General features: G+C 35.5%; 1 protein-coding gene across 36 annotated transcripts in view; it reads right to left on the bottom strand.

Annotated features, from left to right (window-relative positions):
• The window catches only part of Ppfia2 (PTPRF interacting protein alpha 2), a 460,521-nt gene that overhangs the window by 7,898 nt on the left and 433,170 nt on the right, over positions 1 to 19,453 (bottom strand). For 23 of the 36 annotated variants that reach the window (XM_029482321.1, XM_029482324.1, XM_021175010.2 and 20 more), the window contains 6 exons: positions 19,295 to 19,357; positions 18,050 to 18,079; positions 16,348 to 16,541; positions 15,153 to 15,250; positions 9,199 to 9,374; positions 7,177 to 7,245 (listed from right to left, as the gene is read on the bottom strand). In XM_029482321.1, coding sequence (XP_029338181.1) covers positions 7,177 to 7,245; positions 9,199 to 9,374; positions 15,153 to 15,250; positions 16,348 to 16,541; positions 18,050 to 18,079; positions 19,295 to 19,357 — 630 coding nt within the window. The remainder of the gene's footprint in view (positions 1 to 7,176; positions 7,246 to 9,198; positions 9,375 to 15,152; positions 15,251 to 16,347; positions 16,542 to 18,049; positions 18,080 to 19,294; positions 19,358 to 19,453) is intronic. The other 13 variants (XM_029482326.1, XM_021175011.2, XM_029482325.1 and 10 more) reach the window with 1 other exon arrangement.

Here is a 19,453-nt window from a genome sequence, read left to right as displayed (position 1 = left end):
TAGGTGGCTAGATGGGATATAGGTCATAAGAATAGGTGGCTAGATGGGATATAGGTCATAAGAATAGGTGGCTAGATGGGATATAGGTCATAAGAGAGAACATACTAATAACCCCTTATTCTGCGAAAGGGACAGAGTGTTATCCTGAGTTCTAATGACTTCCTCGTGTACCTATGGATTGGTGTAGTTTTTCTAACCTCATTAGAAAAACTTCTACTTGCAGTTGATTGTGATTCACCTAGAGGTGCTCACGTGGTCAAGGTGCAAGGAATAAGAAAAAGTCTTATGTTGGACATCTGCATCACACCTTGTCCTCCCAAGAGTAGAAGGATGGTAAGAGCCGAAGGTAGAAAAGGCTTTGGGCACAGCAGGACAGCTGTACATATGAACTCTCAGTGGTTGTGATTGCAGGCCAGAGACCTGAGCAATCTCAAACCAGACAGAATTCCAGTCTGGAGAAAGAGATGATCCTAAAACCCCACTTATATCTTAGGTGAAATTGATAACTGATAGTATTCTCGAAAAGTGTGGCTCTTGAGAGGTTGATCTCTTTGGATAGCCACGTTCCTAATTGTACATACGCAGCATTAATTGGTTTCTGTGTTTTTACAACAAACAAACCAACAAAGAAGTATCCAAACTTGGGGGACATATGTTGAGGATTTGGGGGAGCATTAGGGAAGGAGTTGGCATAATTAAGATATAGTGTTTGATGTTTTCAATAAAAAAAAATGTAATTCTGGTCACCAATTCTAGTATGTCTCAATGAAATAACCGCTTTTGTCTTTCTGCATATACAAAGTTACTATTCAAAGGCAATTATTCTCCTTTGAATTAGTGAGCCCAAACATCTAATTCACCATTTTCTTTGTGTTGGTTTCTAACAAATATATAAATCATTCCACATACATCTTACCTTCTAATATCACCAGGACATACTCCTTGAAACTACGCAGCCACGTGTATAATAAACTGAGTATTGACTCACTAAGGTACCAAGGAAGTATGGGCTATGAACACACCCATTGTTTACACCAGAGCAGGAAGAACTGGTAACTGAGTATACTGTGAGAGAGCGACAGCTTGATGAATGGACTGAAACATGCTGCAGAGGTCACCACTTGGGAGTGTTCTTCCTTGCCAATAATGTGGGTTTTTTTCTCATTTTCCATTACCTGACATGCGATCTATACTGTGCAAAGGAACCGAGTTTCATAGGGCAGTGTGCGGGGCTAGGAGGTAGCATGAGTGCGTGTAGTTTTTAGTTTATTTTTATTACCATGCAAATAGAGACCATGAAAATCAAGGCAATCCTAGCCGAGTAACATCAGGTTCTGCTCAGAGGGTCAGGGCACATGACACAGTGCATAAGGCATCTGATACAGGTCACAGGGCTGCTGCTCTGTGGTGTCAGAGTATAGTGTTCTTGGGTTAGAAGTTTGGATTTATTTTAACACACTTGTGAAAATGAGAGACCTGCTGCTCCATTTTCTGATCCAATTGGCAGTCGACGTGTAACAAGACATCTGCCATTTACTTTGCTACCTCATTTTACTTCATTCTGACATGTTGGGAAATAATTGACAGTACTGATTTGAAATGACTTTGGTTCTCTATGAACAATAGGGTTAACATCCCTGTTGTCAATACCTTAATTTCATTTATATTTGGTAACAATTTTTAATTTAAATGATACATGCTATATCAAATGATTTTGTTTGGCATTGTCCCACATCTTGTATGTTCTCAGATTGAGAAAGTAGCACATATTTTGACCTCTCTGACATCTAGATTTTTGGAGAAATTGTGTTTAAGGTAAATACTTATCAATTACACAAAACCCTATCTGACATTTTAAGGCTGTATGGTTCTTTATATTAACTATTCTATTTATTTACATCCCAAATGTTGTCTCCATCCCTATCTCTCCCACAGATTTCTAGTGACTTCTTTAATAGACATTCTTTAAATCAATGGGCAAATGTCTCAATTATGATACTCGTCTACTGTTCTTTTACCATACAAAGGAGACACTGCAGAAAGACAATAAATATTCTAGAAGCAGTAACCTAAGAGAAAGTCTTCAAGAGACTTTTAAAAAAGCATATCTGACTTTGTCTATATGTGGGTTTGTTTGTATGCAATGCAGTAGCGAGAAAAGATTGTCAGATTCCCTGGAGCTCACAGGAAAGTTGGCTATGTGTTGCCTGATGTGGGTTGCCTGATGTGGGTTCTTGGAACTGACCTATGCGTGGTTCTCTGAAAGAACAGGGCATGTTTTTAACAGTGGAACTGTCTCCCTAGCCCAGAAAGGTTTCTTTTAAATTGAAGTCAAACTCTTAGATATACATTAGAACTTCAAAAATTATTTCTACAGAATATACATGGGTCAATTGAAATGCAGAAGTGATTTCACTACTGCTAAGGCAAGTTGCTTAACTAGATTTGTTCATATTCAAAAATTAGACGGCTGGCCATCATTTAGCCTTGTGTCGTGATATTTTGTGTGTACATGTGTATGGTGCATGTGTTTTCACATGTGTGTTTGCACATATGGATGTGCCCTTGTGTGTGAAGGCCAGAGTGTTTCATTTATCATTAACTGCTACGCACGCTCCAGTGAAGTTTGCTTGGCAGGTTTAGAGGCCAGGGAGCACTCACGAGGTAAAGATTTTCAGAGAAACACACCTCCTAGATCTTTGGCATTCTCATAACCTGTATACTCACAACCCTATCCCCAAGTTAGTCTGGTGTATGGATCCTCGTGCTCTCTTTTAGTATTAGTTTATTATAAGTGCCTTTAAAGACTGAATTCTGACATAGCTAAGCCTTCGTCAGTGTTCCAACATCCCAGAAAATCCTTGAAGCTGACAAACTTGGAATTCAGTAGAAATTCAGTGAGAAGGTTATCTATTCAGTAACATTCAATTTTACTTCTGGTAGAGACAGTGGAACTAATTAGGCTTTACAAAGAAGGGAGCTAGAATAGCTCAGGGCTGGTCTGTGGAATGATTACTTAGGTCAGTAGCCAGTCTCACCCAAACAAGGGAATACACTATGGCCTAGATAATAGGTGGGTTTACCATGTAAAAGTTAGGGAATCACACTGAGACAGGGATCTTCACTACAGCCAGGTATAGCAGGCTACATTGCATATTAAAAGCAAGTTGGTGAATTCTTCTGACAAATGGAGATTCTCCACAGATACTTAAAAGAACAGCCAAGTTACACTCATACAAGAATGTATCAGGGCCTAGGAAATAGGGGGGTTGTGGTATTGCATTATTCATGAGAAGTCTGCTAGAGCAGAACCCCCTGGTGCTAGCTTTCACAAGACTCAAAGGAGTAGCACAAATTGTGACTAGGGTGTGAAATACTTACCTGTTATTAGCTGACCCTAAGTAGAGCTGTTTTATCTTTACTGTAAATATTACCTGGTTCCTGTAAGTCCTTTTGAAGTCATTCCTTTGTTTTGTGTCAGGTAACTTCAATGTACTTTGCCTGCTGTGACATCCTACCCCCTTGGTTTTCTGTATTATATAAGACTGGTGTTCACTTTGTGACAATACATTCAGATTCTACACTATCTCCTGTGTTGCATCTGTCTGTCATTTATTTGCTGACTCCTTGTCCATCTGCAACCAGAGACCCATTCTTCGCAGACAAGGGACCAAAAGGGTCTGCGACAATTAACCTTATTCATTTACTTATTTGTGGTTTTGTTTATTTTTGTGATAGGTATTCTCACTATATTTAAAGCTTACTGACTCAGCTAGTTTAGCTAGCAAACTCCAGCCATCTATTTGTCTCAACTGCCCAGTGCACAGACCACAGATGTGTGGTGTCTTGCATATTGGTATAAGAAATCTAAACTCCAGCATCCATGCTGTAATGACAAACAATTCAATGGCTAAGCTACCTACTGAGCATGTTAACTATGTTTTAGAAAATTATACATCATCCTCATTGGACAATATTATTATTCTATGAGTTGGTTATGGATATATTTATAAGGTTCTCAAATTAATTTTGCACAAGATGACTTGGGATTATAGCAGCAAGGTCATCTGCCTTGTTGATTTATATATAGAATTATTGCTGTATTCATATTTCAAATTAATTCTAATTTGATGCATCTCTGCAGAACTGAATTGGACCTAAGATCTTGCATTTTTTTCTAGGTTAACCCCCTACACAGAGCTATACACATTTTCAGAATGAAAATATTTCCAACAGCTGATTTTATGGTTAAGGGACACCAATACTTTGCACAGGAATTATACAACACTGTTTTCCACTCTATCCTAAGATTTAATTTTACTTCTTCCATAAAAAAATAAAAAACTTTAAAAAAAAATCTCAAATGGGCTATTTGAAACATCTTTCAATTGTAGAGATTGTAAATCTTCATTGCATTCAAACAACTCAGGCATCTTCCTACATAGTCCTTGTCCTGTCCTCCAAATCACTTAATGTGTGTTAACTATCCTCTGGGATTCTTGTGTTCAATTTAACCATCATAGCCAATGATTTTTTAAGATGTTCTCTATTTTGAAGAAAACACAGCATCTCCATATAAAATTACAATGTTTTTCCAATTCAATTGAAACAAATTTTCTCCATTTTAATACTCTGAAATTGTTTTTGAAGATGTAATGATGCTGAGAAAATAAGCATATTCCTTATTTTGAAGTCAAATTATCAATACTAGTATAGTAATTGCTTACAATTAAAAAATGTTTCTTGAAACATGTTTCTTATGATCACTCCACACACACACACACACACACACACACACACACACTCATACTTTAAGTTATTTTCAATGTCTAAATATCAAAGTAAGAACATTCATTGGATCTTAGTCCTAAATAAAAAGTCATAACTAAGAAATATAACTTAAAATTAAGGAAGAAAAGAGAAACTTTCTAGATGCTAAACCTAGAACTTGCTCATTCAAAGCAGAGATGTGTTGTCATTCTTCCTTTAAGCTTGAAGGAATAACTTTTATTTATTTATTTATTTATTCATTTATTTATTTATTTATTGTTAGATATTTTCTTTATATACATTTCAAATGCTATCCCAAAATTTCCCTATATCCCCTCACCCCCATCCTGCTGCCCTACCCACCCACTCCCACTTCTTGGCCCTGGCATTCCCCTGTACTGGGACATTTAAAGTTTGCAAGACCAAGGGGTCTTTTTTCCCAGTGATGACCAACTAGGTCATCTTCTGCTACATATGCAGCTAGAGACAAGAGCTCTGAGGGTACTGATTAGTTCATATTGTTGTTCCACCTATAGGGTTGCAGACCCCTTTAGCTACTTGTGTGCTCTCTCTAGCTTCTCCACTGGGGGCCCTGTATTCCATCTTATAGATGACTGTGAGCATTGACTTCTGTATTTGCCAGGCACTGGCATAGCCTCAGATGAGACAGCTATACCAGGGTTCCTTCATCAAAATGGCCTATGCAATAGTGTCTGGGTTTGGTGGCTGATTTTGGGATGGATCCCCGGGTTGGGTAGTCTCTAGATAGTCCATCCTTTCCTCTTAGCTCCAAACTTTGTCTCTGTAACTCCTTTCATGGGTATTTTGTTCCCTATTTTAAGGAGGAACAAAGTATCCACCCATTGGTCTTCCCTCTTCTTGATTTTCTTGTGTTTTGCAAATTGTATCTTGGGTGTTCTATGTTTCTGGACTAATATCCACTTATCAGTGAGTGCATATCTAATGACTTCTTTTGTGATTGGGTTACCTCACTAAGGATGAGAGCCTCCACATACATCCATTTGTCCAAAATTTTCATAAATTCATTGTTTTTAATGGCTGAGTAGTACTCCATTGTGTAAATGTACCACAGTTTCTGTATCCATTCCTATGTTGAGGGACATCTGAGTTCTTTCCAGCTTCTGGCTATTATAAATAAGGTTGCTATGAACATAGTGGAGCATGTGTTCTTATTACCAGTTGGAACTTCTTCTGGGTATATGCCCAGGAGAGGTATTGCTGGATCTTCCGATAGTATTATGTCCAATTTTCTGAGGAACCTCCAGACTGACTTCCAGAGTGGTTGTACAAGCTTGCAATCCCACCAGCAGTGGAGGAGTGTTCCTCTTTCTCCACATCCTTGCCAGCATCTGCTGTCACCTGAATTTTTGATCCTAGCCATTCTGACATGTGTGAGGTGGAATCTCAAGGTTGTTTTGATTTGCATTTCCCTGATGATTAAGGATGCTGAACATTTTTTCAGGTGCTTCTCAGCCATTTGGTTTTCCTCAGTTGAGAATTCTTTGTTAAGCTCTGTACCCCATTTTTAATGGGGTTATTTGAATTTCTGGAGTCCAGCTTCTTTACAAATTAAAATACAATTACATCATTTCTCCACCCTCTTTTTTAACCTGCAAGCCCTCCTGTGCTCTAACACTCAAATTCATGACTTCATTATTTTTGAGATTAGAAAGACAATTACATTTCTTTTTTACTGCTTCTAAAACCGTCCAAATACTCTTCTTCACTCTCTTTTAAGTTCATCGCTTCTTTTTACCATTAATTGTTTTATATGAATATATGTGTCTTCATATGGATTCCTACATATAAGCTGGTGAGTCTCTATGTTGGTACTTGTAACTATGATTTCAGGATTGACTATTGTTGTGGATAGCCCTGGGCTAATTATATTTGATATTAATTCTGTTCTCCTGTGAGTGGCTGTGGACAAGGAATGAGTCAGCACTCACTCAGGTGATTTCCTGTAAACCTGCTCCCCACCTTAATTTGTAAAATAAAGGAGAGCTGATGATTAGGTAGATAAAATGGAAGGTGGAGCAGAAGGTGAGAGGGAAAAGAGGGAGAAAATGGAATGCAGAAGAGGAAGGATAAGGAGAAAAGCTGAGCAGAAGCACATGGCCTGGAGACCTGCAAGTTCTAAGGGGTCTCATAAGCTGTGGAAGATGGTAGTGTAGCAGTAGATCTGCCCAATCTAGATGCATAGCATGTCATGGTATTTATTGTGTGGTGTTTTCATTGCCAGGGCATATCTGGGTTGGAGAGATTTACCACAACACTATTTGGTACTGGAGAGTCAATCATAGTCTCCCTCTCAGGGGTAGTGGGATGGGGTGGGGGTGGGGGGTGGTGTTGTAAGATAATTTGGAAGGAGAGGTAAGAACTTACTTCATCCAGTCTCCGCTCAGTTCCCAGGGCCAAGAGGTTGTTGTACTCACGTTCAAGAATCTGCCTTGCCTGTTAACATCAAATAAAACCTACTGTCACTGAAATTGCATTTTATCAAAAAAAAACAACAAAAAAAGTTTTATTTATATGAATATGTATTATAAAACACACTTTAGTTATAAGGGTTTACAATCCTCTGTCTTGTCATTGTTTTTTTTTTGTTGTTGTTGTTTTTGTTATTGTGTTCTGCAGACTATAGAGATATACCCTTGTATGAATTTTTATAGTCAAGAAGCCTGTACTTCAAATGTTTATTTTATTTCAATTGAGCATTTTATTTAAATGTAAGAATGTTAAACACAGAATAAAGTTGCCTTGCATTGGACTTTATCAAGCTTAATACGAGTTCAGAATGAAAATAGATTTTTTTTTTTGCTTTTTTTGTTTGTTTAGTTGTTTTAATCTCTTTTCTTCTCTTACTTTTTTTTTGAGACAAAGTCTTTCTATGAACCCAAAAAGATAGAAGGACCCTACCCCAGATTTGCTTTGAACTAGTGGTCTCCATGCCTCAGCCACCAAACTTATGGAATTACAGGCATGCAACACAGCACCATGCCCACTTTAAACTTCACAAATTTAAGGATCCTGTTCTGTCCCTCTTAAAATGTTATTTTATGGACTGTAAAGCAGATTGGAGATATTTTTACTTGTGTGGAACTCTGCTGAATCATACAATTCCCTAGATTTAGGGAGCACTGGAACACTCAGTTAAATGTAAGTATAATTAGATATATAAAGAAAGGGACTCCCCCTTAGAGAGGTAGAGACCAACAGCCATCACTCACAGATGCTGTATTGGGAAAGCATGGTATTCAGGTAGGAGGTTATACCACACAAACTCCAAGTGTGCTTTTCTAATTTTAAGATTGTGTTTAGATAGCAATTCATTACCTTATAACTAAAATTCCAGCATCAGAAATAAATCATGACTCTATTACATGGAACAAGCCAGGTGCAGAGGGACACATGCACACTATCTCGGGCAAATGTCAGATTTGAGCTCACGGAGTTTGAATGTAGGATTGTGGTTAATAGCTTAGATAAAAGGTGGACTGAAAGCAAGGTACTCAGTGGTCACAAAGTCAGAAGGGAGCAAGTAATCAGTACAATTGCAGGTAACCATAATAAATTTTGAACCACTAAAGTTAGAAGAAATATTCTAATTTCTTTCTAACAAGTCTTATCTATAGCCCTGACTGGCTTAGAACTCACTGTGTATACAAGGCTTGGCTTAAAGGTAAGAGGCTCTTGTTCACAGATAAGGAGTGTGCAGAAAAGCCAGGCTGGTTTAAAAGTTTTTACCATAACAAAATGAAAATGCCTGAGAAACTATATGTACTGGCTGGTTTTGTATGTCACCTTGACACTACTTGGAGTTATCACAGAGAAAGGAACCTCCCTTGAGGAGATGCCTCCATGAGCTCCAGCTATAAGGCATTTTACTAATTAGTGATCAAGCGTGGGAAGGCCCACTGTGGTGGTGCCATTGCTGGGCTGGTAGTCCTGGGTTCTATAGGAAAGCAAGCTGNACAAGCCAGTGGAAGCAAGCCAGTAAGTAAAATCCCTCCATGGCCTCTTTATCAGCTCCTGCTTCCTGACCTGCTTGAGTTCCAGTCCTGATTTCCTTTGGTGATAAATAGCAATGTGGATGTGCAAGCTGAATAAATCCTTTCCTCCCCAACATTTTTCTTGGTTTGTGCAGGAATAGAAACTCTGAGACACAATATATGTCTAATTGAACTGAAACAGTATTCTGTTAAATATATATATCACATTATTTCAATATATACATATACATATATATTTCATATTATCTCATTTTACATATTACTATGTTTATATGTGCTAAGTAAAATAAATTTAATAAAAAACAAGAGTAAATTCACAGCCCTCACTTTTTAAAAGGTTTTATTTGTTATTAACCAAAACCTAGTGAAGAGCAGCACAAAGGAGCATGCTTGCCTGGGTGTTCTGTGTTGGAATCTGCAACAATAGAGCTAAGCTGCTGTAGTCAAAGTTCTCATCCAGGGCTATAAGTGAGCCATGCACACCACTCTCAAGAATGTTGTTTGCATATTCCCGAAGTCCAATTGCTTGTATCCAGCGAATAACTCGATCATTGCTCCACACTAAAACATCTAGGAAAAGAGACACACACAACATGTCAAGACACGATACTTGGCATAACCAACACAATCCTAGCTGCCACGAACCACAGGGATCTGGCCGAGTCACATTTACGCTAATATCTCTACTCCTTAAAAGCCACTGGATCCTTTCTGTTACACAAACACACTGTTTTCATCATCAACTTCTGTTGCAATAAATCCTGCAATGAGTTGGTATTTTCAGAATGCTTATTGTTACTGCAATGACAGCATATGCATCATGCTGAACACTGAAAGGGTTTCTTGCTACTATTAAATCAGGACCCCAGGGTCTACCTGCAGTTGCATGTTTTGCCACCAGATGGGGATAATTCTCCGTTTCCCTGCTCCCCCTCCCCTCCGTGAGGTGTGTGTGTGTGTGTGTGTGTGTGTGTGTGTGTTTCCTTCTCTCTCTCTCTCTCTCTCTCTCTCTCTCTCTCCCTGTGTCTCTCATAGCATTATGGATCTAAATCTCTTCTTCCTTTGAAATGCTCCTTTACTACTTCACCATTGCTTATAATTAGATACCATTTTCCTACTGAGATTACATTTAAAACATAGTAGCAGCATAATAAAGAAAGTACATTGGCACTTTGGTATTATTAAGTCACTATTTTTCCAATAATGTATAAATGAAAAGAAATGTGGTGTGTACATTGACACACACCACAAAGTTGATTTTTCTTTGTTTAAAGGTGGCATTTTAATGAAGTGGAAAACATTTTTAACATTAACTTCCTAAAATAAAACCTTCAGATGAAATGTCTTATGTGCCTGTTTGAGGCAAAATCTGAAAAAAAAAGATTTAATTCATTTATATTATCATATGTTTCTTTTATGAGTTAGCAGAGTGATGCATAAAATCTATAAGATCATTTATAGACTATAATGATTTATATAAAGAATAAAAGCTTAGATGAGAAAATATAAAAGAATTTCTTTACTTGTAGACAAAAGATCAAAGCATTTCCTAGTGGGAAACTGAAGGCTGTATATCTGTATTTTTTCTTGAGTAAAATGTACACTTAATATATGTATGTGTATAAATATATATATTTACATAGTTACAGTTTACAAAACTTTTATTAACTTGTTCTAGCTTACTTATTTGTTATTAGCATGGGCAAAACTATACAGGAATTTTAATCCAGTAGCATAACATGGCTGCTCTGGCAAGAGATCACATTCAAAGGCCTCCGGAATCTACATGATACTGCTGGAATTCAGGCACATGCTACAGTGCAGTCAGGTCTGACTGGAATAGAGACACATCCTTAGTATACTTCTTGTATCCCTAACAATGAACACAGGGTTCATAGTGGAAGGAAGAAGCCATGTTTGAAAGTGATGTCAAATTGAGGGGTAGACAAAGTGATGAATCAGAGAAAGATTTGACAGGATGAGTCAGAGATAGCACAGGCCCAACTTTCACTAAGACAATCAGGAGCGAGTGCAGGTGGGTGGAGCTGTTGGTGACTGTTTAGTTTGTGGAGTTCAGAGGCAGTTTTTATCCGGACAGATTTATACATAGGTTGCAGAGAAAACAAGCTAGACACAGATAAAGATAAAACAAGAGAATGAGAAAGAGCCAGAAGATTAGAACAGATTGTTAGAGTTAGTTTGAGGCCAAACAGAACAGTACAGCGAGAAGCTGAGGGAAACCAGTTTGAATCAGTCAGCTTGGAGAAGAGTATGAGCCTCCAAGAACAGATGAGTTGAATCAGATGACAAAATTCAGAAAGATCTAGAAAAGGTGAACTTATTGAGCAGTAAGCCTCTGAAACAGATACATCTGGCCAAAAAAAAAAAAAAAAAAAAAAAGTTACTTTTACTCAAAACGATACTACTGTCCTATTTATTTTCTCATTAATGGATCTCATTCTGACATTAGTCTGTATTAGCTCTGACTAATACTTATATGTGTTTTTCTGTTGCTCTTATCTTATGGTATATCTTCTATACATACCATGTCAATTTTAATTTTTAATTTCTGTTTTGAACATTTTAGCTAGTACATATATCTTATATTATTACTCAGATATCTCAATGTAAATCTATCATCATTATCCATGTCTTAACCTTTCATTATTCTTACCATTTTATAATTGTATATTTTCTTTTTAATTTTATTCTATCTCTTTAGTACAGTTCTTCTAATTTATATTATTCTGCCACAAATTATAATAAAACTTAATCTACACATTCTCAACTTATTAAAATCTTCTATATATCAGCCCTTTTATTATTTTCTAGATAATGTCAAGATCTTAAATTATTTAATTTCTTTTGCCCCACAACAATCATTGAAGCATTTCAGTTGCTATTTCCAGTAATTCTGTGTAAAATCAAAGCCCTTTAGACATTATTACCTGCAGAAATAATATTAATTTTTAATACATTCTTTAGACATTTATCCATACTACAACTTATATTATCTTCATATTTTTGTCTAGATTTTTTAATATTTATTTTTCATTTTAACTTTGTCTCATATTCTGTTTCCCTGAAAATGTATTGATTTTTTCCTTTACTATTAGTGTACTTATAGATTCCTAATGATTGATTACCTGCTGTGGGTAATGTAGACATGTTAAACCAGTAGTTCAACTTGTTTTTTTTTTGTTGTTTGTTTTGTTTTGTTTTGTTTTGTTTTTTACTAAATGCATATTTTTTTTAGACTAAAGAGATAAACGTTCTTCAAAAATGACAATTCATAACTAGTTTTCAACTTCACATTATGAAGATGCAGATGTATGCATAAGCTTGCTTGTTCATGTTAGGTAATCTAAGACATATTGGCTTGTTTTTGCAATTATATAGCAAGAAATATTCCCATCATATACATAGTTAAAAATAATTAAATGAAATAAGACATTTATGAGATTAAGACAAATAATCTCTAATTATAACTTTTCTTATTCAGAACAGCCTCAGAGTAACTATAATATTATAAATATCTTTCACAGCAAAATTATACCCTGCCATTTATACTTAACAGGAATCCTCTTGACCTAAACAACAAATGGCTGGAGATCAGTGTCAACTGTTTCCTAGCAACAAGCTAAAAGCATGTTTTCAGCACCTTCCTCACACCAGAAACCTGTTTTCTAATGTGGAGGTTAATTAGCACTTCCGATAATAACAGAGAAGTCTAGAGTTGAGAGCTATTTCTCTAAATGCCATCAGATCAATTGTTGGAAGCAGAGGCTCTTTATGATCTCACAGCCACTTATCATATGTGGTTGTTTGTATGTAATCACAGGGAATCAGGACAGCTTTTTCTCTGGGCTCTAGCAACTGCCAAATAATAATAGAACATTTGCCACTGGGCCAAATGACTAATTCTTCTTCTTTCAGATCGATCCAGCTGTAAAGAAGTTCATGTAGTGTGAACAGGCAAAATGAAATCTAACTGGGAAAAATACTTCAGAAAACACACTAGAAAGTGGTATCCCATGGCCAATAGCTGCTCATGAAACAAAACATCTTTTGTTAGGTCAAACACACTTCTTTCTAGGTTCTGTCCTCAGCCCATTAGTTCCAAATTTTAATTCAACTGTCAAACAATACACTTCAAACAACCTACAATTTCCTGGGGTCGGAAAAATAAAGGAAAATCAAAAAACTTGATTTTTGACAAAGAGAAAATGTATTCTTGTTTCTCCATAGCAAGCTAAATGAAGTGTTAGAAGAAACCAATTGTGTGTTTATCTACTCATTGAAAAATAGTATATACAAAAATATTTTCAAGTATTCATCCTCATAGCATTCAAGTATAGCTTTCTATAAGTAATATCATGTTCAAAATTACTAGAGATAAATTTTCTGAACTTCACAGAAATAAATACCTCGGAAACCTGAGACAGGTAATCCTAAATAAAAGTACAAGGGTGTTAAATTTTAGTATAGCAAGAGATGTCTGTAATACATGCCATATTCATATGTAAAAGAAGCCTCAAAGAAAATTAAGATTAAAAAGACAGTTGTACCAAGTTTAAGTGGTTAATGTGGCATAGACAATCCCACTCAACTGATGAAATGCTTGCAAGTGTCAATTCATGGGTAATAGGAAATGAGAATATAACTGATAAATAATTTCATATCTGTGCTGGATATTTAATGTCAACTTGATACAAGCTGAAGTCATCTCAGAAGAGGGAAGTTCAATTTAAAAATTACCTCCATAAGATCAGGTTGTTGGCATTTTCTTAGTTAGCAATTGATTGGGGGAGGACCAGGCCCAGCCCACTGTGAGTCTTTCTATCCCTGGGCCAGTGGTCCTATTTTAAAGATTCAGGCTGAGCAGGCCATGAGGAGCAAAGACAGTAAGGAGCAACCCTCAATGGCCTCTGTACCAGGCCTTGTGCCTCTAGGTTCTTATCTGTTCTGAGTACCTATACTGATTTCCTTTAATGATGAACATACGGACTTTGTAAACCAGATAAATGCTTTCCTCTTCAACTTGCATTTTGGCCATTGTGTCTCATCATAACTATAGAAATCCTATCAAAGACAATATCTAATTTTTTTTCTCAAATGCATTTAGACACAATAAGGATTTTTCATCTTTTAACAAATATGCACAGATTAAAATTGTTGATTAAAAACAGAGGCCTGTGGATGCTTATATCTTACATACAACACTTGTTTTCCTTTCACAATTAGAAAGATCTAATGGTCCTTAGTGAAAATCTCTAGTATATTGGCTTTTTAAATCATGTTTTCTCAACATTATGATTGAGAGCAAGTAGTTTGATATGACAGTGTCTCCAAATTTTTCTGTGTTGGATGCTGGTAATTATACAATCTTATGTAGTGAAGCTTGCTTGGAAGCCTTAAGAGGGAAGTTATGAGGGGTCATTAGCAATGGATACATCACTTAGAAGGGAAGAACATAATTATTGTGGATCTCTTGCTAATTCTCATTAGAGGGTTGCTTAAATGGCGGAGTCTGGTAAGATACAGAATATTATCTGGCAAGGTAATGTCTATAAGCCCTGTTTGTGTCCCCATTGCTAGCCACCATGTGTTTATGAGGGCAAGGGAGATGCCCACAAAGTCTGTGCTATACTGTGTGGATCTTTAGCCTCCCAAACTGTGAGATTCACCTTTTCTTTTGAAAGTTAGCTTACCTTGGATATTTTGTTATAGTAAATCAAAATAATAGAATGGTTAATGATTAAATAGAGTACTTTTCAAATGCCTCAGCAACAGTGACTATCTTAGCACAGAGAATGATTGCAACCATGAGCCTCGCATCATAACACAATTCTGAATGAAAATCATTAGTGGGCTGGGGAAGTATAGAGGGAAAATATGTATAGAATTTATACATAAATATGTAATATATTTTGTAACTGTTTATGAAAAATAGTTGAGTGGTGAAATTAAATTCAAATGCTATAACTAGGATAAACACAGTAGCAACAAAATACTATGTTTCCTGAATTATCATGACAACATTTGTTTAAAAGTTTGACAAAAAGCTCTACTGAGAGCAATTTTTAACATAGGAAGAATACATAATTAATAGGTGCAGAAAGAAAAATCTAATTCCAGAAGGTCAAAAGTAGAGCCACCAAATGATTACCCCTAGGATGCACTAATATTCTTTTCCATGTTATAATTGGGGACAATATAGCAACAACACTTGGAACAAAATGTAAAATACATTCTCATGATGTCATCACATACGTCACCTTCGGTTTAAGTATAGAGAGGTGTAAATTCCCACAGTAAAGGCATTTGGTACTAAAGCAGGGCATGTACCTTTTATTTCATGTTGACTTGCTTCTCGTCTTCTCTCTAGTTCTTTTCTGTCATAATTCAATCTTTTCAAGCACATAATTCCATACTGTAAACTTGTTCTATTTTCATAAAGGAGAAAAAAATGAATATTAAATTGGATCAGTAAGTGAAGAATGTTCCATTATTAAATATGGTCAAATTTACGCTACTTCTGGTTGGGCATATTTATAATTTTCATTCACAACTGCATCCTTCAGCTGGGAAGGACTACACTTATGTTGAGAATAATATTTTTCTAAAAACAAAATATTAGACTGGAATGTAAATAAATAAAATATTTAAAATTTTATAAAAGGAAAATATTTGAAGTATTTAGTATTCATAGTTTAGAAAATAATTATCCATAGTTCCATATACAGAAGCTTATACAATATTAGTCTAACTCCCCTTTTAAACATCAATGGAATAGAATTGAAGACCCAGAAATAAAACCACACAGTATAGACACTTGATCTTTGACAAAGAAGCCCAAAATATACAATGGAAAAAAGAATAAATTGTGCTGTTCTAACTAGCAGTCAGTTTGTAGAAAAATGAAAATAGATCCATATTTGTCACCTTGCACAAAGCTCAAGTCTGTATGGGTCAAGTATCTCTACATAACACTGAATACACTGAATCTAGTGGAAAAGAAAGTGGAAAAGAGCCTCAAACTCATTGGCGGGAAGGTGGAGGTGATTTCCTGAACAGAACTGCAATGGCTCAGGCTCTAAGATCAAGAATTGATAAATGGGACCTCTTGAAACTGAAAAGCTTCTTTAAGACCATGGATATAGTCAATAGGACAAATCAGCAACCTACAGATTGGGGAAAAAAAATTCACTAACTCCATATCAGATAGAGGGCTAATATCCAAAATGTATAAAGAACTCAAAAAAGCTAACCTCCAAAACACTAACCCTTATATTGACTTTTGAAAACAGTTCAGGGATGCATCATAAACAGCTCTCCATGAGAAAACCCTTCAGGGTTATGCCTGAACACTTGTTGCAAGTAGAATTCACAAACCTTGTAAACAGCACACATTTTCTTTCTATTGTTCTCTCTCTCTCTCTCTCTCTCTCTCTCTCTCTCTCTCTCTCTCTCTCTCTCTGTGTGTGTGTTAGCTGCCTATTGTTTATGGTTCCATTTGCATTATTCTTTAAGCACAACCTACCTATGGAAACTATCCACCATTTTTAAATGGACACGTAGATCCTTTTTTGTGAGATGGTCTAACATTCTTGCATCAACCAAGCATTCCATAAAGTAACTTCTGTATTGAGGTAACCCCAGGCTGGGAAGCCATTCATTTCCAATCCACTCGTGGTTCATATCTCCATAAGCCAGGGTCTGTAGAAAAACCGGACACTGGAATTGTTTTATAGCAGTCAAGTTTCTTAGCCAATAAGATGAGATGGTAAATGGAAGATGTCAAACTGAAACGCAACTGCTATGATATCATGATACTATGTATCAGCAAAGAAGAGAAAATATTTAAGCTACATGTATTTTCTTTAGTATAAAACAAATTGCATAATTTCTTAGTATATTTGCCTATGAACTAATTAAGATATATTTTAAAATAACTTTTTTCTAAATACATGTATTGTTAATAAAAAAAATATAATTGATGTATGGTATGGGTTTTAAGCCTAAAGATTCCATCTCTGTACTGTTAGAATTTTTTTTTACTTCTTTTATTTTTAAAGTACTGTGCCATTTGCCTCTCATCAATGGTCCTGTTGCCAGTGCTCCTGTGTCAGAGCAAAGTATGATGTGAAACAGAAACCCCTGTAAATGGAGAAAAAACTGACTCTGAAAGACAGCACGCTGATACCTAAGTCAGCATTATGTTTTTAAGAAGAGTGTATATCCAGTGTTCCATTAGGTTCCTGGAAGAATCATTAACCAGAAATTTAGACTATGTATATAAAGTAGACGTAATAATAACAATAATAAAAAGGACACTAAGACAGATAAGCTAATTCCCTTTTGTAATGTAAGAAGTGTTTCTGTCACATAGTATTCAAAACAAGTGAAAAAATGTCATAGCAATTATCAATATGAAACCCAATATTTATAAAAGTATAATTCATCATTAAGAATGCTAGTTTAAAAGATATAGATCATTATTTAAAAGATATTAATTTGAGACAGCTGTTTACTTAGTTCTTATGCTATGAATCCACAGTTCTAATTATAGTATGTAAATATAGAAAAAAAATCAATGGTTTTTAGTTATGAGATTTGTGTTAATTTCCAAATTGAGTACAACCCTGTGCATTAGCATGTTTAAATAAAGATTCTTATAAAGGAAACAGATTTATTTTTTTTTCAATTTATTTCCCAGTTCCCCAATGTATAGAAATGCTGAAGAAAATGTATACTATCTTTTGTGCACTCAGGGTTATTTATGATAAATTTATGTCTCCTGTGATCAGTTTACCAATTTAGGATTAATCCCATCTTACACTCTGTGCTAACACCTGTCACTCTCATACCCACACCCAAATAGTACACATGATACCTTAAAGCATATGGGATACCAAAGATGTCTTTGAAAAATTTCCACAGAGATAAAACTTGAATGATTACATATCACAGTCACAAATATTACAAGAAACTGAAGTTATAGATCCATTTCAGAGGAAGAAAGAAAATTACCCTGTTATGTGCACAAATTTTAAAATGATATTCATCTTAGTTATAACATATGGTTCAAAAAGATGCACCTATAATAATAGACATAATATTGATTTAAATATAATCAGTCTCATTAATAAGATAAGTGATCATTTCAAATATGATGACCTACAATTGTTTCATAATTTATATCTGAAAAGTTAACTATTTCTTAAAGCATTTGAGTTTCCTACCTGGGCCCAGCTTCCTTCCTCAGATTCTTTCTGGGTTAGCAGCAGGAAGTGATTATAAAGCAGGTAAACATACATTAATTTCAAATTCTATTAGAAGCATAATTTTAATATAGTATGTTAATTATCTTGACATAGGCAGACATGCATATTATACCCATTCAATAGCCCAGATAAAGAGCACAAAATAGAATTTAAATTAACTGTAATTTAAATATACATAAAACATATGGGAAGTTATCAGATTTGTAAAAATTAGGACTTGTCATTTGTAAACTTCTATACATTTTCTAATTTAGTACAAACTCATGATTATGCGTTTCAATATATAATGCAGAAAGGTTACAGATTTATGGAGAAAGGTTACAGATTAGAAATGAATGAAGTGAAGAAAAGAACTGTGTCTTTCTGACAAAGTTTATGGATAAACAAATCCAACAACAGTCAAACAAGGAACCAGAAGAAACTAAAGAAGCCAGTAGCAACTAAAGCAACTAGCCAGTAGCAACCAGAAGCAACTAAAAAACACAATTTGTGATGTGACTTTTCGTTGATACTTTGACAGCATTCCATTCTAGATAATCAAAAGTTTAAATGAGAATTAAAGTGAAAGTAGTTTAAAATGAAATTGCTAGAGGTAAAATACATGCTGTGCCCAACTCTGATCCTTCTTATTAAGAGTGACTGCAAAACATCATATTTTTAAAGCTGGTGACTAGAGTCCTCAAAGTAATTTAAAAGTGTGTTTGTAAAACCAAATGAAGATAACACCTCAATTCTTTTTAATAGAAGGCTACATGTGGGATGGTATAGCCCAAGGACCTACATAATCATCTTAAAATTGAAGATTCAATGTATCCTTTCCTACAACTGGTTAAGATCGATTTAGTAACTGTATTCCTTTGACATTTCCCAGGTCTAAGAGGCACTGACTACCAGTCCTAAATTTTACAATATTATTTATTACTGTCTCCGTGTAACAACACACAGACTCTTAGGATGTAAAGCAATAGCAATATAATAGTTTCATTTTAAATTGTCAAACAAACTAAAGTAAATATATAGATAAACATCAGTTATCCTTGTGTTTAATTACATGAACATATTCCATCTCTTTGGTTTGTGGTAAATAAATTTCTCTCTCTCTCTCTCTCTCTCTCTCTCTCTCTCTCTCTCTCTCTCTCTCTCTCTCTCTCTCTCTCCAGACAAATAACTTAGTTCAGATTCAAGGTAGCTTTGAAGACTAACCGTTTTTGCTGGAGCTGCCAGATTTTCCATTTCTTCATGGGTCACCCACACATTGCCTGAAGGCTAATGAGAGCCAAATGGTAACAAAGCCATCCATGAAAGGGAACCGGGGTAGAGAGAAAGGAGGCACCTCTGTTAGTTAACAGCATTACACACAGC

This window comes from Mus caroli, chromosome 10, assembly GCF_900094665.2.
Source record: "Mus caroli chromosome 10, CAROLI_EIJ_v1.1, whole genome shotgun sequence".
Classification (NCBI taxonomy): domain Eukaryota; kingdom Metazoa; phylum Chordata; class Mammalia; order Rodentia; family Muridae; genus Mus; species Mus caroli.
Note: the sequence above shows the minus strand (reverse complement) of the source record. Positions and strands in the feature narration are given on the sequence as shown.